This window comes from Neopsephotus bourkii, unplaced genomic scaffold, assembly GCF_033783945.1.
Source record: "Neopsephotus bourkii isolate Nb327-2 ecotype Australia unplaced genomic scaffold, CSIRO-AGI_Nbou_v1 NB_234, whole genome shotgun sequence".
Classification (NCBI taxonomy): domain Eukaryota; kingdom Metazoa; phylum Chordata; class Aves; order Psittaciformes; family Psittacidae; genus Neopsephotus; species Neopsephotus bourkii.
The window spans coordinates 17071180-17094290 of NW_026900744.1; the positions used below are offsets into that span (position 1 = coordinate 17071180).

General features: G+C 37.1%; 1 protein-coding gene across 5 annotated transcripts in view; it reads right to left on the reverse strand.

Annotated features, from left to right (window-relative positions):
* Positions 1–1934: 1934 nt before the first annotated feature.
* The window catches only part of RALGPS2 (Ral GEF with PH domain and SH3 binding motif 2), a 118394-nt gene continuing 97217 nt past the window's right edge, over positions 1935–23111 (reverse strand). For 4 of the 5 annotated variants that reach the window (XM_061345664.1, XM_061345662.1, XM_061345666.1 and 1 more), the window contains exons 14-20: positions 21683–21737; positions 18043–18120; positions 16407–16512; positions 15618–15710; positions 8119–8224; positions 6556–6647; positions 1935–4267 (exon numbers count right to left, since the gene is read on the reverse strand). In XM_061345664.1, coding sequence (XP_061201648.1) covers positions 4238–4267; positions 6556–6647; positions 8119–8224; positions 15618–15710; positions 16407–16512; positions 18043–18120; positions 21683–21737 — 560 coding nt within the window. In that variant the 3' untranslated portion in view covers positions 1935–4237. The remainder of the gene's footprint in view (positions 4268–6555; positions 6648–8118; positions 8225–15617; positions 15711–16406; positions 16513–18042; positions 18121–21682; positions 21738–23111) is intronic. The other variant, XM_061345667.1, reaches the window with a different exon arrangement.

The window sequence follows — 23111 nt, forward strand, 5'->3', positions numbered from 1 at the left end:
ACTTTTGTAACTTTTCCTTGGAGGGCAAATAAGCAATTATCTGATGCAATTTAGTAACAGCCCTGGTGTCTTGATGCTTGCAACAGGCAGCATACTACAGCTGCCCATGGAAAAGACTGGAACTACTAACGCTGGTACGTTAGCATATCAAGGAAAGGACAGAGACTAAAGAAAAATGCCACTGACAGAGCCAGAAGAAACAAGATCCCATGATTTACCTTATCTTGATTTGAACAAGATTTGCAACAGTTAACCAAAGCCACAGTATCAATTGCCTTTTATCAAAACTAATGAAACCTGGTTGTTTTTTTTTTAAATGCTTTCTTTTTCTCCCAATATGTTTTCAAATGCATATGCATAACTTCTGTTAATGCTTTTCTTGGTAAAAGTTCAAGTGCTCTGCAGTTGCATTTTGAGGAGGAAAGTTAATCAGCTGATTCCTCAAAAGAGACACTGATACCTCAGGCAGGAGGCTAAAATATCTGCATAAATAGGGTGCTGCTTGATACACTACCTGCAGAGTTGACAAATAGTCTTTGTCATTAACAGTATCTTCTTTTACCGATCTTTCTTCAGTATGATTTCACAGTAACCTAAAAGAGCTAACAGTAACACAGTTTTAAAGCTGGGTGCTAAAGCTCATTCATTAAGTATTTAGGTGCGCTCATTTAGTATTTGTAACGTCTATAACTTGCACCTAAATACTTAATGAATCATTATAGCCTGAGTTAATACTCCTCTGGCATGAAATGTCTGCAAAATCAAATACTTGTTTGGGATGAGGTATGTTAACTCAAATTATCAGAATTTTTCAAAAAGAGACTTCCTTATCTGCTTTCTAAGAACACTGGAATAGAAGTCAGGTTTGAAAAACCTAGCCAGAAGTAGTATGGATTAAGTTAGAAGGATAAAAGTATTCAACAACCACTGCAATTTCTAACACACTGCACCAGAGTCATGAACCAGACATTCCCTGTTGTTCAGTCTTCCCCAAGACTGTTAGTTCAGCTAACAGCGGTCAGCAATCAACAGATGATTAACATTTACATGCAAAATCTTCCTAAAAAGATCTATACTGAATACTTTTTGCTCATGTGTCTCCAAAACAAAGAAGAGGCATCTTTAGTTTCAAAATCAAAACATTAAGAAATAAAGTGACAAATACTAGCTGAAATATTTCAGCAGTTAACAAAATAATCAATTAGAGCAATACATTAAAAATAAAAGTCAAAGAGAAAGTACCAACTACCTGAAGTAGTCTGGCTGACAGTCTTACCTGAATACCATGAGCTTGTTGCTGTCCTTATTTTCTCAGCACTGATTTTAATTATATTTTTAATCCCTTTTTTAAAAAGGGTGTTACTACATTCTTTACAGTGTATTTGACTGGCCTGAATCTTTCCAAAGCTTAGCTGAGGCAGCTCTTCCTCAGGGAACACTACCACCTCCTGAGCACCATTTATCTCAAAATTTGTAACACTTCACTATTTCCATGTTGCCCTGTAGGACTACTTGGCTAAATACAAGATAAACTATAGGAAAGTACTGAATCACTCATTGTAACAAGTGCCAATAATGTTTTCCATGTTGTCATTATTCACTCCAGTTACTCTGGCTACATATTTTAAGTAACTACTCCTACAATATTCAATATCTCCCACAAAACCGAGCATATCTGAGGGTAGACAAGCACGGAAGGGTAGGAGGGTCAAGAACAGTGGAAGTTGGTAACAGCAACAAATCACTAAATAATGATTTGTGAATCTTCTTGTCATAAAACTCTAACTCAAAACAGCTGGAAAAATAAAAAAATAATTAAAAAAATTAAACAACACATTCTGAACTGGCTCCGTCTTTAGCAAAGCTGTGTGATGTCAGGCTGTGGCTCCCAGCTCCCTCTCACTAACAGAAGAACAGATACAGTTATACAGCAATGAACCTATAATAGCTTATTTAAAAATTCAAAATCCACAGGCTATTTTCCACAATGCTTAAAGAAGTACACACATTGTTAAAGGAACAGTTGTTGAGAAGGACACACGGTAAGTATTTTTAAAAAAACGAAAAAAACCCCCAAATTAAGGTTGTGCAAAGTCTACTACTGTAACAACACTGTCTATGAAGGTGATGTCTTTACTATACACCCAACATGGGTAAGCCTGGGAGATGTGTGAATTACAGAGGGATTCAGCACCCTTCCGAAAATGAATGACTTCAGGATCAGAACAGACTATTCATTCTCCATCAGAACAACAACAATGAATTACAAAGGTACTCAAATTCCCATGGTGCTTGTGGTGGTGTAATTCTGACAGAAGCATCCTTCCTACCAACAGCCAATTCACAAGAACAATTATTGGAAACAAACCAGCCAATTACTTTTTATTCTAGGTCACTAAGTAGCTGAAGTTTGTTGTGGTTTTATTTGTTTTACAATGAGATTTAATTATCCTTTTTTGTCCCACTTCCCCCTCCTCCCCTCTTCCCCCCCAAAAGCAGTAATTTCCATTAAGAGATTAATCTAACTCTGGAAAGAAACCCAAAAAGTTAATTTATAGGCTTCTACTCAAATGCAATAAACAAACTGTACATTTTCAAAATAATAACTACTAGTAGAAACCTTTATTAGATAGTTAGAGAACTCTGCCACAGACTAGTAGGTAGCTTATTTCTTTTTAAAAAGGAGTATTCATGGTGGAATCTGCAGGCATATTTACGGCCACTAAACCACAATGTCAATGGAACAGTTACTACTTTTTCACAGACTTCAGAGTTCTGACATCAGAGTCATATTTTGGACAACATCTCCTTGCTTTACAAAGATTGCATTTTTGAAGATTAAAGAAAGACTAATCATTCAGGAAACTATATCTAGGTGACGTCAAGGAAATCCAAATAAAGCAAGAATCAAAGTCTTAAGCATAAAACACACATAAAGCATAGCTCCCTTTTTACAACCATAATGTTTTTCTCCGAGAGTAATTTCAGTGACCAACAATTATGCCTGTCAAGGGTGGAATTTTCAGTCCCACATCTTTTCTCTCCTTAGGTCACCCTACCTTCTAATATATTATTTGTCTGGAGATCAGAAGAGTTTCTGTATGTAAGGTCTGCTTTAGGTCATGTTATCAGCACCACACAATGTCAACTGTTTTGACCAAGACAGATACTAAAAACCAGTTATTGCCAAATGAGAACATGAAAGCTTGAAATTGTGCCTCTATATTTTTAAAATTGAGATCTTAAGTGATACTATGAAACACCATATGCTAACAGTGGTCCCTAACCGATAATTAACAGATACCCAGAGAAGTAAAATGTCTCAGTGAGCTATACCCAGGTGTTTGGTTCTTTTGTCATTCAACCTTTACACATAGAGGAGTGATAGGTATAGTAACAAATGGGAAGAAAACACTCAGTTCTGACCCCACAGTGCTTCCAGGTTTGTCTCTTCCACACACACACACACCTTGACCACCCAAAACAAGTGAACTACATTTTTAACACAGAATTAGGTAACAATGTACCAAAAAAATTTTGGTGTGTAAGTGCTCAGCCTTTGTGCCACTTGTAGGGAATATGGCCCCCATACAGTACTAAGGTTTGCAAGCTTACTGCTACTTCAGCTTGCAGTGTTTAACATTTCTTATACTTGTAGGTCTGAGAGAAATAACATTGCTCCAGGCTAAATGTGCCTGGGACAAGCTCCCATCGACAACTCCTGACATAAACAGCATATCTAGAACATGTAGTACCTCTTTTACCCGGTTCATACATAGCTTTTGATACAAGTCTTAAATACCAGTTTACTTGTTTTCTTAAGAATGCCTAAAAAGGTGAGTTATTTTCAAAATTAGTATAAAGTTAAAAGAAACTCAAACTAGCTACAATCTATTATCTATTTAACTCAAGCACAGCACCGCCAGAAGTTTCACACACACTATTTGGTGTTTCATGTTGTTCCTCCTTTCACTCTTTAAGGCAGTGGTTTCCACAGGTCAGTTCAGAGAACATAATGAAGCATGGTCCATGGCAATTCTTGTTGTAACTCCATTTTTTAATTCGGGGGACTCTACTCCCCAACCATCAGTGGCTTTGTTCAGGGCTCCAGAGTTCAGAGATCGAGTTGACAGGCTCTGTTCTGGCACAGAATACAGCTGGCACATTTGTCATCAGGACCTCGTTCTCAATTATGAGATGGTTTAAATTGTTCTTTTTTTTGTTTTGAATTAAGCTATTATTCAAAGGTCATCAAGTTGGCAGGAACCTTAAAACAAAAATACAGCAGATTTAGTTTGTGTAGCAGCTAACTACACCGCACCATTTCACAGACTAGTCACGTGTTTAAATGCACATCATTAATGCTTGTACTGTCTTCAAACAATGGGAGGAAGAACACACCTATCATTCAGCAGTGCAAATATACTTAGAGCTGAAGAAAACCAAGGTATAACCAAAATATTCAGCTGCTGTGTGGTTTATAATTTTATATATATTGCCACAGATCTTAATAATTTTGATGACATTTAAGATTTAAGTTGTCAGCAAAACAACCTTAGCATGATAAATCTCAGCACCAAGCAGAAGCTTCTCACTTGAGTCCCACCTACAGAATTCTTGGCACACAGGTCAGTGATTGATGTAGGCCTTCTAGTATTTTTAAGACTAATTTTTAAAAAAAAACAAGGCATAAACACTTGCCTGGGCTTTTCCCATAGGAAACCTGAATGCCTGCTGTAGACATCACCCCCTTTCATGAAGATTAAAGCTAGTTTGCATTACATTAGTTTACATCCCTATCTTCTTCCCATGAGGAATTTGCCTGACAGCAACATCTCTTGTTTACTCAGGTTATTAAAGAGCCACCAAATTCCAGATGACTTTCAATAAATACCCAGTTTGGTCACATTTGAGGCATGAGTTTCTTATTTTGCATGTATTTTTCTTGAGTACCTCCCGTATGAAGACAGGCTGAGAAAGTTGGGGCTGTTCAGCCTGGAGAAGAGAAGGCTGCGTGGAGACCTCATAGCAGCCTTCCAGTATCTGAAGGGGGCCTATAGGGATGCTGGGGAGGGAATCTTCATCAGGGACTGTAGTGATAGGACAAGGGGGAATGGGTTTAAAATTAAACAGCGGAAGTTCAGGTTGGATATAAGGAAGAAGTTCTTTACTCTGAGGGTGGTGAGGCACTGGAACAGGTTTCCCAAAGAAGTGGTGAATGCTCCATCAAGGCCAGGCTGGACAGAGCCTTTGGCAACACGGTCTAGTGTGAGGCATCCCTGTTCATGGCAGGGGGCTGGAACTAAATGATCTTAAGATCCTTTCCAATCCTAACCATTCTATGATTCACCAATTACCTGTAGAACCAAGAATGATCAACTGGGCTAAAGTTACATCATTAAAATTAAAAATAGTATCTATTAAAATAGTTCCCAATATTGTTCAAAACTGGGTAGGTTTCTATACTCTATCAAAAGCACACTTAACCATCTAAACTTTCTTCGGCAGTCATACTGTTAACAAGCAAACAAGATCTTTCATTGTAAATAGTACCATAAGGCATCTCTCTAGGGAAAGCACTGCTCAGGAGTCAAATCACAATCAAGAGAAAAATCTTTTACAGGATTTCCAACCCCCTTCCCCTGTTTGGTAAACCAGCCTTTACACCCTAATGTCTGTGGAGCACTGCTTCTTCTATGGGAGCAACTATGCTGCAGGAACCCATATAGTACAACTACACACAACATGCCAGGAAACAGAAAATATGCAATGAATTATGGTAGCACGGTTCTTGCCTTTCAGTGGAATTGTGTTTTTTTTTTTTGTTGTGTTTTTTTTTGTTTGTTTGTTTGGTTTTTTTTCCCTGTAACTAATCCTCCCCTGCTTTTTTTCTTTTAAAATCTCCTTCACTTACCTTCACTTTGCTGTCATATTTTCCACAGGAAGCTCCATGAAGACCCTTAAGCCTGCTGTGTTTGCACAAGCTAAGGGCTGAATGCTTTAAACAAGTTTGCATTAAATAGTATTGTTAAGCCTTACTGAATAAAAGCTGTCCTCAGAGGGCAGTTTTCAGGCTTGCCTGGAAGTCACCGCTTGCTTCCAAATTCTTTGCCACTATTCCCACATTCCCCAGCCAGGAACACAGGAAAACAGAGGAACTTCCTCTCCTTCACACTGTCTCTTATACTTTTGAATGCTAAGGTTTACTGTTTTTTACAAAACTGCACAATAGCCTTTTTAAAATAGGCAATGACAAAGATATTGCTGCTCAGACAGGTATTTTTGAGCATTCCTTCCATTCCCCCACTTGCTTTAAAGTAGCCTCAAGATAGCCCCAAATCTTTCTTCATTACCACAGAAACTCTTGAGGACTTGTTTGCAAAAGGACAAACAGGAAAGCTAAGGCAAATCAACAGGCATGTGAAATTGATGTACATGCTGCTCAGAGTAGATTGCTCTTCACACAATGCTATCAGTTACGGTTTCATCATCTTGAAGACTTATTTGTTCTGAGGTCTTCATAGCTCATATTCTTTTTCAACACCTTGCTCTCACCTGTTGTCTGTTGCTTTGGCAAGCAGCACTCAGGTGTTTAAACCAGAGCATTGCATTCATTCTGTTTCCAGCTTGAAATTTGTACGAATTTCCTAAATGAAAAAGGTACAGAAAAAAGCTGATAAAGAAACAAACAATGCTATATATTTAAAATCCTACCCCTATTCAAATACCTATGAACTAAAACATTATGTAAAGACTTCATAGCAGAAGGGTCACATAAGTTCACACTTTGTCTGGCACAGGTGCAACTTAATTGTTTGGCCTAGTGTGAAAGAAGTTTCAGCTCACCTGCCTTCTTTTCCAACATTATAAATTTCAACTATCATCAGTGAGAATGAGGAAAGAACAAAACATTCTCAGAGCCCTACAACAAAAATGTTTTTATTCAATACCATTATTGCAATTTGCTAATAAAATGATTTCATAATTTTTTAAGAAGTGCAAGATAGGACTGAAATACACTCTACAAAGTTGGACTTGAAAATATTTGAAGACTCTTCCTAAAATGTCAATACATTTCAGACTATTATTTTCAATGTCTGGTGTTACATAGTGCTTGCTTAGGCTCAGAAAGACTACATATGACAAAAACATTTCATGTTGTTATTACTGAGCTTAAGCGGACCAGTATTCATAATTTACACCACATATCAGTAGTACTAGAATAAATGCTTGGAAAAAATACACTAATTCTTGAAGTAGACAAGGCAGTCAACAACATTAAGCAAATTATTTTCTTTCTGCATAGCTTTAAGGGCCATGGTCAAGGTCTGTAGTGCCAGGACAAGGGGTAACGGGTTCAAACTTTAAAAGGGGAGATTTAGGTTAGATATAAGGAAGTTCTTTACTGTGAGAGTGGTGAGGCACTGGAATGGGTTGCCCAGGAAAGTTGTGAATGCTCCATCTGGCAGTGTTCAAGACCAGGTTAGACAGGGCCTTGAGAAATCTGGTCTGGTGGAAGGTGTCCCTGCCAACGGGAGGGGATTGGAACTGGATGATCTTAAGGTCTTTCCCAATCCAAACCATTCTATGAGTCACTGGTTAAACTGAAACTAGGATGCTACATTGGAGTAATGGAAATCAAGGCTTCTCTGCAAAACTGTCAATATCTCCTAGGAGTTTTCCTCCTGGTAAGAGCAGTACATTTAATCAGATGGTTTGGGTTTTATTTTTCATTTGGAGAGGTGAGGGGACTGGTCAAGTACCTAGCGTTAGCTAAATATTGAATTTCTTGCTTTCATTGTTACTTACATTTTCACATATGTGAAAATGCCTCTGAGTGGTCTAAACATAGCTTAAAAGAATGCAGATGAATACCTGCAGCAGAAGCGCAACTGGAGTTATTAGTTTGGAGAGTTCTTAGAACTCAATGTAGACTCTAAGGAGTCTCCACAGACAATTGTTCCCATAGCATTCTAAAGGCACACATGACATGTTTCAGAGCAGCCGAATAGATGCAAAATAACATCTTTTCAATTTCTTTTAGCTGCTTATGAATGCCTCAGAAAAGCAAATGTTTATTCTGAGGATCCCTGCACTCTTGGTGCTAGCATTGCTTACCCTTCTCAGAATCAGTCAATAAGAAGAGATCTGGATGCTCAGGGTCATCTGCCATCATCACCATCCAGCCCACCACTGACACATTCTTACTTGGTGTGGATTTGAACTGCAAATACAAGCAGAGACCAACTGAAGTAAAACAAGAAGCTTTGAGCCAGACAGACCACACTACACAGAACAAGCACACGAAAGGGCAGTTCTTCTCAGTGCAACTCTTTCAAGACACAAAATAACTTCAAAGGAAGCACAGCACTTCATAAAATTAAGAATGTTATGAATTTGATATGGAATTGGTGAAAACAGAGCTTAGTACAATTAATAATATTCAAAACAAATGAAAAGCAGTAACAAAATCCCCCGAAATGTAGCAACAGACATCTAAACTGTACTGTATGAAAACAATAGCATTCTTGACGTTATTGTACGTGTGTAGTACACTGTAGTGCAAAAAAAGGGCATTAACAAATCAAAGCTAATCCCTCTGCTGTTAACAAACAGCAGAATTAAACTTGTCTGTGCCATAATTATTCAAAGTTAACATGCGTTAAGTATTTTAATAGACTGTAATTAGACGAGTCCTGTGAACAAGATAACACAACTGTGCAATTAAATATTATGACCTGATGAATGAAATGGATCAAATGGGGGTGTAGATTCAGTAAACAAGTGCACAGAATACAATGTGCTCATTTATCAACAAGATGTTCAAAATGCCGGGTTTTTCCTGTTCTAAGTGCTACTCACACACTTACAACTTAGGCCTCTTGCAAGTACAATACCTGTCTCTGCTACACTGGCCTCTCTTAGTCCCACTCTCCTTTTCACTCACCTGGTCAGTATTATTTTCCAGTTGTCAGGCTTCTCTCAGTTACAGGCTCCTTGCCCATTAAATCCAGCCCATTTCCAAACCACACGGTTCCTTCTCCCTGGTCTCCTTGTTTATCTATTAGTAGACCCACACAAATCACCTCTCAGCACTTGCTCAGCTGCTCCCATTCACTCCCCAATCCCTCATTCATTCAGTTTCTCCCAACTCTCTGGCTGCCAGATCTGATCTCTTCTTCTTACATTCACGGATCTATCATATTTTTCATCAGTCCTAGCACTCTTACCCTCTGCAGTGCTTTACCTCACTTCTCTGCCTAGGAGGTCCAACTCTGCTATAGGTCCTCATCAGATGTGTCTTCCTCCTGTCTTGTGAAATCTCTATTCTAACCTCTTTCTTAGTACAGTAATTTTGACATCTCTTTAATTACATTATTAGAAATGATAAAGCTAAAACAATCACAGGAACCTTTAAAGTCATTAAAATAAATGTATACTTGTAGAATACTTTAATTCTCCATATTAACACCACATAGCAGATTTACAACATTAAATATAAAATGTCTTGTTTCATTTTAGAGATATTGCTTTACTATTACAAATCTAGAACAGAAAAAAACCCATTACTGCTAATAAGCTTGAGAGCACAACAAGTAATGTGAGAGTTTATATGAATATTCTCTATGCAGGAATATAATCACTTTATAAGTAAAATTCCACTGTGAGTCTAATGTCAGTTATTCTAATCTATGCCACAGATTAACTGGAGACCTTGAATATCCAGATGAGTTTATGAATGGGGCTTGTGCAACAAGCTACATTAGAACTTTAAATGAACAAATATTAGAACCAACATCTGAAACAAAAAATATTTTAAGCAATTTAAGAGTCCAGTGTCTCTATGATATAAACATCTGAATGCATCATCTCTGTACTGCCCTCTTTTTGTTGCTATAATTACACCCGGAGGAACCATTCCATCACAAGTTCCTACCAGCCAAGTTCAGCTGACCTTTATCTAATGTTAGTGGAAATATAAAAGCTTGGAAACTTTGAAGGGATGCTTGTACAGATAGCTTAAGCATGACAGTGATGATGACTGTTCTTAGGAAAGACCTGCCTGACAAACTTCAAAATGGATGCCTTTTTTTTGCTATAACAAAGGCTAAAACTGTGGGAAAAGACTAATCCTCATAAAACACACAGAACTATATATATTAAAGTTAAGTAACTCTACTGCCTTTGGAAGGTAGACAGATTTGTTAACACCTCATAAGAAAAGTAAATTGTAAAGCTCTATCAGACAATATCACATCTTTCCAAATGGAAAGTAAAATTCCTTTGAAAATTCCAGTCAGTGACAAAAAACATTAAGGAATTTTACCTGAAAGACGGAATAAAGACAGGGAAAGGGAATAATAATAATAATAATAATAAAAATGATACAGCTTATGAGTTATTAAAGGACTTGCCATGGACCCACTGAAGATACTGCCTCGAAAAATAAAGATGGCACAGCTTACAGTTACAAGGGATCTGCAAAATGCAAACTTCCAAGTAGTCCTACAAAGCGTTAATAGATCATTTTCCCAGAGGTTGAAATTTGATTCATAAGTGGTTTTAACAGGCTACAGATCAACAATGTGCCTCTTAAACTGCACTCCTTTCTAGAATTTCATGAAAACATTTGCACTTTCCTATGTTAGCTATATATCATAACAGTAGGCATACAATATATAAAAGTGCCAAGCAATCAAAATTGCTAGAGCTTGCTTGTTTTTGCACTTTATTCAAAACAATTAGCTAATCACGGTACTTCTCCAAAAAGTAAAAAGCTCCACACAAGGAAAAGTGTTTCCCGCCAGCATCAATCCATCGTCACTTAAAACACATGTCAGTTTTCCATCCCTGTGCAAGGCTGAATTTGCATGCCATGTTTACATAGTCCCCCAAGGCAGTTCATTCCCTACTGACGCGCAGAGCCTTGCTAACAGCAAGTCTGCTTTGTTAACATGAAGGGAATGAAAGCTTCATTGTAATTTAATGTTCCTCGTTCCTCTTCACTTCTTTTTTTTTATATAGGTCACTGGAATGACCTCTTATAATACACATATAAAACTACACAGCTCTACTGCTAGGCTTCACATAATTCATTTCTTGTTGTTGTTCTGAGCTCAAAGGCTTTTATACATCTTTGAATCAAAACCTCTGAATTAATCTGTGAACAGACTTTTCACTCCAACCTTTTGGCACCTACAGATCCCTTCTCTTCTCCTGCTGAGATTTTACAGCTTTCTAATATTTAAATCCTTTCCTTGGTGGCTGAACATACTTCCTAGGATGACAGCATTCTTTATCAGGGTATTTCAGTGAAAGTGCCTAAACAACAACTACCAAGTCATCTAGAGTGCCAATAAATGGGTCTAATTCTGAATGCAGTGGAAGGCTTGGAATGAACAAGGGTTCATGCCCAAGCATGAAGCCTCAAAAAACCTCTGTTACTTTTCCAAGTACTTACAAACATGGAAAAATCTCTCATGCATGCTATGCTGTCACAGAAACTAGTGAGATTCTTCCAGCTCAATTGCTATAAACAGATGGATTTTTTTATGGGCATATTCACATTTTCCAGGGTGAATTCTTTATGTGAGACTAATTCTAAGTTGGCTATTTTTTACTATTGTCCTTTTCTGAAGGTGCACAAGTGATACAGTTCTATCACAGAAGCTCATTTGTGGCTACCGTTTCAGCATATGAGAGAAAACCTTAAGCATTTGAGACACGCTCCTGCCCCGGTTCTGCTGTACCACATCTCTGAGCTCTCAAGTTCACATGCTCATTACAGACAATTTTACAGTACTGTAGTAAAAACCGAAACCTCTTCAAGACTTAAAATGCAAAGCTCATTATAGTCAGTAGTATTTCTCAGTAGACACAGCACAGGAAAGCTTGTCACATCCAGGTATCTACAGCACCCTCTTCCTCTTGACTAGATTCACATCTAGAACACACACTATACTGGATGCACTCCTTTGTCTTCGATCATAGTCATGAGAAGAGCTGACTTGCCCATGTCTATAAGGGAGGGAAGGGAGGGGATTTCTTGCATTTTCTTGCTGGATTACACTGAGATTTTTATGAAGTAATTTTCCAAAGAGGTTGGCTATTATAAGCTTGGAAGAGCTTTTAGTGTCAGTGCATTCCAAGTTCTCAGTCTCAGCTGCTTTAAGCAATAGCAGCAGCAGAAGAGTCAAAAGCATGCCTGTAATCAAGACACATTCACCATGAGAGTTCTAAGCCAGGAAACTTTATACAGCAGACTGACTTCTTTGTTGCCAGCGTTCCTTTCCATGTCACAGAGGCCTTGAGAAAGGAAGCTGAAAAGACAGATGTTTTACACGGCTCCAGAAGATGCTTGGGATATTTTACCTGAGTAAATCTCAAATGTATCAATCTGAAAAAACAAACATGATTCAAAGTAGACAGCATCATCCTTTTTATCCATTTAACCTGGACAGTAACAAAACAAAGAGATCTAGCCTCAAATACATATATATTTTTTCTTTGCAGAATGTACCTCTTGGGAATACCAGTGGATCTGTACAGTGACCATATACCCATGCACTAGCTAGCTATGGATGGTTGATCCCCTACAGTTTATTCCCTCTTGATCAACTTTTTGAAAATGCAACCAAATGTGAATTGAAGCAGGACATTTGACGAGCCATCTTCACAGACTGCAGAACAAAAGCTGAGGTGCTGGGCTATAACTCTGTAGTGGAATGTATGGAAAAACAAGCCATCAATACCTAGGCTAAAATAAAAACACGCATAGACTACCTGAACAAAGTTACTGCCACCTATTACTAGGCTGTCTATTAAACTGGAGCCTCTCTCCCTAATCCACCAACCTCAGTCTCTCACAGCAGTTACCAGGTTATTTTCCACCTTAACTTCAGCCTAAAGATCATACTCTGTGTTATAATAATCTTTGGAGCAGAAGTACGTGTGCATGCACTGTAAACTATTTATTTCAATGAAAGACAATCCAAACTGTAGCTAAGAGGTATTACATTATTTTAACCGTGACTGTACTTCAGAAAACACACAGAAGATCCGAGCTTCATAACATCCTTTGAAAACACAAACAGAACAAAATATGTTTGCTGCCCTAAAAAGCTAAAAGCAAGTCTTCAGCTTTGTACAGACAATGCCCAGGTTGCACTGGATAGTTCAGTACAGTCTCACAGAGCCCACATCTGCTGTAGCCATGGTTGCTTTTTAATCCTGCTCCTCCATCTCCCTTTCCTGGGAAATGCATTGCTCAAACTCAGCTCTGTATTTGTAAGCCATAAGGCTGGCACACTTCTAACTCTGCCAGCATTATGGACTTGAATGTCTCCTAGCCTCTATCTGCAAACTTCATTGGTCTGGCACATTCTTGGACAAACAAACATTAGAACGCAAGGATGAGAGACAGATTACAGCTTCCTAGGGACTAGTCTCTATTCACTAGTAGTTTGGTTGTAAGTATCACCACGCATCAGTGACTTGGGGAATATTAAAAGTTAGTTCCATCAGTTCAGAAAATAATTTTTGAAAGAGCGTTCTAAATGGGTATGACTGCATTTCACAACAAAAGCTTCTGTTTCAAGACAAAGGCTTTTGCAGTCAGAGACTCAAGAGGATCAGATACCAGTCTTGAATGCTTACATTTATTACTTTTTCACTTCATTCACTTTTCCTAAAGGAATGGCAGGACCATTTAAATTAATAAAATGTTATTGTGAAGGAAACATGTATGCAAACAGACCACAAAAATTCAATATACTTAATTTCCAAACAATAAAATTACCAGCTATGCAATTTTTCCAAGTTCTCTAAACCCATATGTTACTTAGATAGTTCTAAAACATTTATGCACAATACTGAAAAAGCTTATGATTTAATAGGTACAACTATGATAAAGTCTGCCATCATACAGTACTTTGACAGGCAGTAAAACAGAGAGACTTACAAGTACATATTCTATTCTTAAAAGAAAACAAAACACAATTTTGGCATAAAGCCTAAAGGCATCACATCATAACAGGACCATGAATTCTGACATTACAAAAAAAAAAACCAATTTCTCAACATTTCCAGAAAAAACAAGCAACCAACTGCCAGAGAGATAATGCCAGCACAAGTTCCCTCTTGGTTCTTTCTTCTTTATTTGCTTTAATACTTTGTATTTCTGCTCACGATAGTTTACAAGTCTGCTCTTTCCAACTACCTTTACTTCTAATGAGACAGACTCCTTCCATAAAGTTTTCACTGATAACAGAGACAAATACACCCAAACACATACAGTTCTCTAAAGACACCCAGGAGACAGGATGCTTGGCTAACAGGCCTCTGGTCTGTGCTAGTATTGTCTTAATTTGGAAGACAAATTGAGTAGGATCAGTTTTGATCTCACCTAAGACATCAAAGCCAGTAGGAGTGGGACTACTGAAGAGGATGATGGCAAAGAAACTATGTAAATATTTCTAAAAGTAATTAGCTATTAAACTTCTTTGAGTATCAGGATACTGTTTCCTAATGAGCTACTTTCAATAAAAGTGGAAAATACTCTAGGGTTTTTGTAGATTAAGACAACATTACACACAAGCTTTCCACACAGAAAATTCAAATACCAAGGAATATACTAGCCAGAAATCTTAGGTTTCAGATCTCTACCCTCTCACCATAAAAATGTTAAGACAAAAAAAACAGTATTTTGTAGAGAAAAAAAAAAAAAGAGAAAAAAAAGGCCACTTACAAGGATTCTAGAAGCACATCTCAGTTTATAAAATTACACAGGCTTTATGCAAAACATTTTTCAGTGAGCACTGCCATAAATTAATCTGAAACATTGGCCAAGGCAACTGTAAGCAGTGGTTCCGATTAATGAATAAACTTGGAAAAAAGATAAAAGCATCTCAGATTTTACAAACTTTCTTAATAGAATCTCTGGTGGTATCCCCTTTCATTGTAATTAACCAGCAAAACAAGGAACTATGCACATTGTAACATCCCTGGAACATCTACAGAAAATCTTTTTACTATTTCCCCATATAAGCAAAGTCTTATTAGCTTCTTTCAAATAAAGCTGCAGCAAATAAACAGAAAGCCAGCATCATATGATATGCTAGCTTTCTGCTTAACATGAAGTGTTCTGTACTCTGTTGTAGTTAATAGATTACAGGATTACACAGAAAAAAAAAAGCAGTCTAATTTTACCACAGATATGAAATAAGTACATGCTTAATGTCACATGTAGTGACTTCTCAGTCTTTCCACATCGATGTTTGTTTGGATTTCAAGTAGCAACAAACTGTGGCAAGACTCAGAGATAATCAAGATATGACTTCTATCTTAGAAAAGCAGACAGACCCAATGATATAGTTCCTTCCCTTATAGAACAACAAATTCAAAGAGACACATGGCATATGCAAAGCAGATGTTCTTGGTGTAGCAGATAAACCAAGCATGATATTTCCATTACGGCATATCCATAGGAGGTGACTGATTGGAAGACAAGACAGTACAGACTAGAAATCATGCAAGTCCCAAACTACTTTCAGTGTTTACATCAGGAAATAACATTTTAATTTTGGCAGATGATACTGGAATATATCTGGTTTACATACATGTTTTCTCTCTGTAGCCTTCAGAGATTTTGCAGCGTAGTAGAAGAGCTGGGTTCCACACAGTGCTACCCAATATTTTGTCCAAGATGCTACCTAGAGAGAAAAGAGTAAAAACCAAAAGTCCACTAGATTAGTGAAATATTTCATAATATTGAGCTGTAAAATATCAGGCATCATCATGCAAGAACTTGGCAGCACTAACTGCCCAGCCAAACTGTCAGCCATGTTTCCAAAGCTGCTGTTTCTAGTTATTTGTGTAGGCCTCTGAATGCATTAAGAATCTAGAAAGCAGAAAGAATGTGTTTTTCTCACTAATCTGAAAAGATTTCTGCATCTCACTCTATAGTTTCTGCAACCCTTATTGAACGTATTATTGAATTACAGCACATCTGTCCCTTTTTCATTTTGTATACTGTCATAAGGCACCTCCCATTGTCATGAATATGTATTTTTACTTATAATTCATAATCAAGCATTTGTAATGGAAATGCTAAAAGTTATTGTATATTGATAAATTGTTAGGATCCACCTATCATTCAGGAAGACAAAACATGCTCCTCTCTTTTAAAGTTACCAGTAATTTTACAAAATTTTATGTAGCATTACACTTCTACTCCCTTGATTATGGCTATAGCCTTATAAAATGAATAATCCACCACAGAAGCCCAAACCTTCATTAGCAAGGCAGAGATGATCTCAGACACTGGAACTAGTTGCACACTGGCCATTTTACTGTATTTATAACTGGGCAAATAAATAAGGTGTGAAAATGAAATAAAAAAATCTTACTGTAGGTTTTTTGCCTTCTTTCAACAAAGTCTTCCTCCTGAGAACACCCTGAATAGTAACTGCTCCTGGATACAAATGAACAGCCAAATCTTCAGATTCTAGGGAGCTGAAAGGAGCATGTGAAGATTTGTGTGAAAAAGCATTCTTCCTTAAGTAGTTTTCCAATCTTTACCACAAACTAATGCAAGTACCTGTGTTTTAATTTAGAAATGACAACTACTTATTGGACTTCATTGTGGAAAAAGACTTTTGCTGTTACAATGAACTGATGTTGTGGAATTTACACTAACAAGCAAAAGTGATCAAAAAAATTAATTAGTGAAGCTGGTAATCCTGAATTAAAAAAAGGAAAACTGAAGACAACTGAAATAGAAGAACAATTAAATTTAAAAAGCAAACCTTTAAAGTACATTCACACAGTTGCCATATGTGTTAAAACCTCTCCTTCAGCCCTTGCAAGAAAGATTGAGTATTTTTTTGTTAGAAACACTGGAATCATCAGCACATTGAAACCAAAGAGTAGCTCAAACATGCACAATCTTTAAAATATCTGAAAGCAAGAAGAGTGGGCAGGAGCAGTAATAAAGAGTAGAAACCCAAACCACAGCTTTAAGGTGTTTTAACGCATCTGGTGCTCTACTGAACATATACCCTGCAGAGGATCTAAGAGCAATAGGCCAAAACAAATGCCAGGTACAGCACTCTGAAAATAAAACTCAGCTTTATTAAAATTATGAAGCTGACTGACTTACAAAACATTTTCAGTCAAAAGAAAAAAAATTACAACATGAAATGTCAGTCAGAGTATAGAACTAAACTGCTAAACCCACCAGCTTTCTAGAAAAGCCAAGAAATTGAGTAGTGCCTGAAATTCATTTTGAAGTAAGCCAGGATTTGCTGTTTCATCGATCGTGATATTCATGAACATTCACAGTAAACTGGAAGTTTAGCAAACATTTTCACTGCAGTACCTACTGAGGAGGATGATATGGAGATGTTTTTGGACATTGATATATATGCACATGAGTTTAATTCATTGAGAGACAATGCTGGCTTCTTAACATGAAAAATGCTTCATAGGTAATGGCTATCTCTTTCCCAGCTAAAGTGCCACACAGCTGGAGACAGAATTTGTATTTTAACTAACCAGAATGATTAGTTATATTATTTTATCAGCTTGCAATTAATGCAGTATATAACAAATCTCTGATTTCAGGGAAGAGGGGAAAAGAAATTCAATACAGAACTGCCAGCAAAGAAAACATCTTGAATGCCATCTGTTAGCCCAGGAATCAGCTTTGTTGTCCATGTCAGAACTACCGACACTGCTATGCAGTGGCATGCAGCGGCATGCAGATAGAAAGCTACCTCTGGTAAAACATCTTTAAGCCTCCATATAAAGATCCAATGGTTCATAATTTGGATCTGCAGACTGGAATGAACAAAAGCCCATATGGTGATATAGATTAAGTCACAGAAGAGAAAAGTTTCAAGTCTGAAGAAGGTCTCTACCTTTATTTTGACATGTAAGTTAGAAACATAACACCAAAAAACACCCACTTAATTATTAAAACCAAACCAAATCATCAACACCAGAGGGAAAGTTTGACACCTCTGTGTGCAGTGGAGATTGTACCTGCTGGCCTTCATGCGGCCTCGATAGCCATTTCGTGACACTCTTGTCCCCGGACCGAGAGAATGGTACAACCTCTTCCTGTTGGATTCCATTATAAATTGTACGTATTACATATACTTTCATTCACACAAACAGCACGACTGCTAAAACAGCATAGTATTTTTGTGTGTGCACATCACAAAGCCACATCATCCATTTAAGAAACAGGATAATTTTATTTAGAAAAATGCATGCAGATGTAGATACTATGTTGTTTTTTTATTTCATCAGATGTTCTCTTTGTCAGAACTCATAATATTGAACTGTTTTACTGGCAGAGAGAATTTTGAAAGCAAAGTGTGTATCTAGTTTGTAGAGATTAACTCCATATAAAGTAACCATTCTGACTTCGGATGTTGCTACAAAAAAAAAAAGTTTCAACTTCTATTAGTATGCACAGACACAAGATGTTGGGCTGAAAGGAATCAAAAGCACTGCTAAAATATGCCTGTTTAAAATACTGTTGTATTAAGTAACACTGAAATAAGCTAAGCAACATTTCAATTCTCCAATTCATACAAGCTTTAAACTTTACCTATGAGATTCACATTTTCATCCTTATCCTGATCTATACTGTTATCCCTAGCCAAGAATTGTGCTCTAGACCTGCATTTTGAATTCCACTTCACTTTACTGAACCCTATTATTCGGGATCAGACCCCTTTGACAACTGAGTTTAATTTAACAGAAGCACAAGCACTTTGTCCTGACCTATTTATTCTGTTTTTCCAGTTGTTTGTATTATGCTGGAAGATTTAAAATCAGCTCTAAATCTGCAGAAGCAGGCATGTGAAGTACAAGTTAAGGCAATTATGTACAAGCCTAAGAGATTTTTTCGGGCAAAATCTCCTACATAGTATAGATCTAACAATCTGTCACCTGTAAGAGGGGTTTTGCATTAGTTGGAAATAGGGCAGTATTTCTCAGAATGGGAAACTTAAACAAGTAGAATTTTCATGTTTCAGTCTGAACTCAGAATAGCATACAACAGGCCAAATAGGCTTAAAGAAGGGATACAGTAAAGGTCAGCAGCATTAAACAAGAATGAGGGGTATTTCTGTTTGGTTTTGTCACTTTTTATTTTATTTTTTTTAAAACCAGCTCAAACTATTGCCTTTGTTGCAGGAAGAATTATCTAGAAGATACTAATGAATTATGATCTTCAAATCTAGGCCAGAATTTGCCATCATTTGTTTTTCAACATAACTATACCTCCAAATTTATCAGTACTTTTAAGAATACATTCAAGATGTAGACAAATAAAGCAGTAATTCAGTTGAAGGAAAAAAGGTAATATGAGCTGTATATTTGTGTGTGGATATATATTTCTTACCTTTAAGGGTTGAGTTTTTTCGTGTGTTTTTTGTTTGGTTTGTTTTGTTTTGTTTGCATAACAAGAAGGCTATCACTCTTGCATTCAGGCTATTTCAGGGAAATCTATTCAGGGACACACAGGATGACAACCAATGAAACTGAAGTGCCGCTTAGTATACTGCCCTTAACACAATATAACTGTCAAGACTTGGAATTAAAAGTCCTTTAAGTAACTTTGATTAGCTTAAAGGGACACCCCAATGCTGAAAACTCTTCAAGTTTCAAACAGAGTTTCTGTTGCACTGAAAGAATCAGTGACCCTGCTTCTCACCCCTTCTGCACTTCTCAGTTACAAACAAGAACAGGGCCAGAAAAACTAAAAAATATTTGTTAAAATTCCTTCTGTTACATGGGGAATTTGTGTGTGGAGTATCTTATTTCTTCCCCTTAAGTCTTCCTACCCAAAGATCCTGTTCCTAAATCACTGGGAAATATTGAATTCCCACTGACACCACAAAGGAAGTAACCATTAGTAATACTGGACATATCCCAATTTTGACAGTAGCTGTTCATTCCAGATAACGAATCCTTTTCCCTCACTTAGACTCTTTTACAACAATGGAAATCCACTGTATAGATCAAGACTAGAAACCCTCTTGAGTTAACTTGAATTTTAACATTTGCATGTCAGTGTATTACCTATGAAATTCCAAAATGTGCTTCATCAAGGAACAGATACAAGGTTCCTTTGTCTAGGAATTTCACACATGATGTTTTCAATGTCTGTGAGGAACCCAAACCCTCTCCCTGGAAGCAGGCAAGAAAACTCACCTTGAAAAACATACAACTTCAAACTCAGTTCTCAAATCTCTCAGAAGAAAGTACTGAAGGTTAAGTGGATTTGGAGGAGTCTTCTGACATAATTGTCTGATATAGAGCAAACCTTTTAACTAGGGAGAGTCTGGGCCAGCCAGTTCTCATTAGGACAGGGATGAAAACCTCTGCTTTGTTTCAGAAATCCACTCAAAAATTCTGGAGCTGAAGCCTAAGGCTTACTGAGATTTATAAGTTTCTTATGCTACTGAGGTAAAAGCACGTCAGTTCACCATTTTGTCTAAGGTTTTTCCACGTAACTTCTTGGCTTTGAGAAATGACTGAACTTGATTAATTTCATAAGGCAGCAGGGAAGTAAAAAGCAAGAAAACCTTCTGCATGCTACAGGTTGCATCACAGAAGACAGAAATTTTCTTTCTGATCCAATTTTCTTTCTATGCCCATATGGAACGTTTGTATTGCTTACCTAATGGAATCATAAGGGCATTCTTCATGTATGTAATCATATTTATGTCATGAAATATCAAAGAGTGCACCTTTGGCACAGGGAGATTTCAAAGATTTTTTCCAAAAAGTAACACAGAACTTCAACTGCTTCAATGAACTCAAGCAGAACAGCTTTGTGGTAACAGTTCCCAACCATAAAGAGAAAGTTCTTTGACAAAAATTTCTACAAAATATGTCATCAAAGCACAGTAGAAAAAATTCATCCATGGCAACTCTGAAGCTGATGGATTACCTGAAATTGAATTATACAGGGAAACTACACACTGTATTGTGCATCTTAACTCAGGTATGGGAAGATGAAATTTCCAACTGTTACTATATAAAACTACAGCTGTTAGTCTTTTTCCACTTTCTCAAATTCAGCATGGGAAAGGATTGAAGCAGTCAGTGTCACCTGAGCATTTGCAGGTATTGGATAAGGAGCAAAATGTTAATTCTAGACCACAAAACCAGACATTAGCAAGGGTCATTTTTGTGTTTTCCCATGTAACACAAGGGTAAGTAACAATGAAGTGAAGAGCAGGTGACAGACAGAAAACAGGTGACAGCGTCAATGGCAAGAACGAAAGGACAAAGAACAGATGAAGTAATTTGGGGAAAGTGAAAATGAAAAACAGATAGCTCATATGAATAACACACAAGATACACAAATATATAAAACCAGAAAAATCATTTGGGGGTTAACGGTACTCTGGTTGAGCTTTTTAGAAGAATGTGTGCAATGAGTAAGCACCCAATTAGACAAAAATCCCTATTAACAACTAGTGAGCAAAAGGTACATGTCTACTGCTTTACCAGATCCAGTGACGTTACTACAGTTACTAATATTCTTACATACAGAAAATATCTAGATCACTAAAATAAAACATCATTTTCAGGACTGAGTGAAAGACTGTAAGTAAGGCCTAACTACAGAATGCAGGGTTTGAGTGGCAGTTTTTCTTACCTTTCAAAAGCAGGCCAGGAGGTCTCTTCACTGAGTTCAGAACCATCACTACTACCTTGAAAAAGAGAAGAATGAATGATAGTTTATTTCAACATCTACAATCCATCTATTTCACTTCTGTCTGTTTCTACTCATTTTATTTAAGATCAAATGTATAAAAAACACTTCACCAAAATAGTTCAATGAAAATATTTTGTGATTTGCTTCAGGAATTTCACATAAACTGAGGCAGAGATTTGAAGGGACAGATGCACGTTAGGAAGTTGAAGAAAAGGAGTGCTAATAAATGGGAAAGGCACTTTCAAAATTTAAAGAACATCCTAAATGCACATTTGCCTGATTAATACAAAAAGCATTGAAAAAGAGAGGTCACGTATTTTAATAATTCTTTAGGAAGACAAACATTGTCATGACAGAAGTGCAAATTCACAGTAATGCAAACTCACTGCTGACTCTTCAATACATTAGAAGGCTTTCCTGTTTTAGAAGCCCTGAACAATTTTTTTAAAGCTATCTCCCACTTACTCTAGCAGATCACAACAGTATTTTTTTCCTTCTGTGCTTCACAAAGTAATTCAATGTTTCTGCAAGTATTTTTTATTTTAAAAAAGTAGATAAAACCCACAAAATCCAAGTATCTGACGTAGCCACTCATGGCAGGCCCATAAATAACATGCTAACTTTACAAGTATAGTAAATTCTAACAGCCTGAAAATTAGTATTTAAATACAGACACAAGGCAGTTATCTGTAAGTGTTCTTACTCCACAGACTGTCTAAATTTATCAGCAGCCATTCTAGCTCAACAAGGCAGGCGAGTAAAAACTGACTATAAAAATAATCACAAGTTCTGTTCAGCACAGTTTACATCTGACCAGCAACATGGTCTCTTCAAACAATTAACATCATTTGGGGATGAAAAGACAGAATCATATGTGAGAGAATCCAGGCACAACTTTAAGCAGGTATTTTGGATAAGACCTCTGAGCTGACTGTTTCTGAGGAAGACTGTTTGAAAGAGTATCTTCTAATCTGTGATACTTTCAAGAGGTTGAATGACAATTAGGAAGGTAAGTTTCAAGTATGATGATTTCTTAAGAAAGAGAATCCGGCACCCTGATCTGTTGTAAAGACACAAATGAGTTTCTTGAGCCATCTGAACACCAAGGAGTAGAAATAAGAGAATGGCGTGATCAGGAAGTGAGAAACCGATGCTACTATCTCGTGCACTTGCATCATACTAAGGCACAGACTGCATTATTCTAAGCAAATGTAGTACTCCAGTACAGCATGGCCTTGACTGTTTCTAAGAAGGCCTGATCCACACCTGCTGAAATGGAGAGTTTGTTTCTACACTGTCTTAGTTGTTTCTGTACTATACTTGCCTACTGTCATAGTTTAACCCCAGCTGGCAACTACACACCACACAG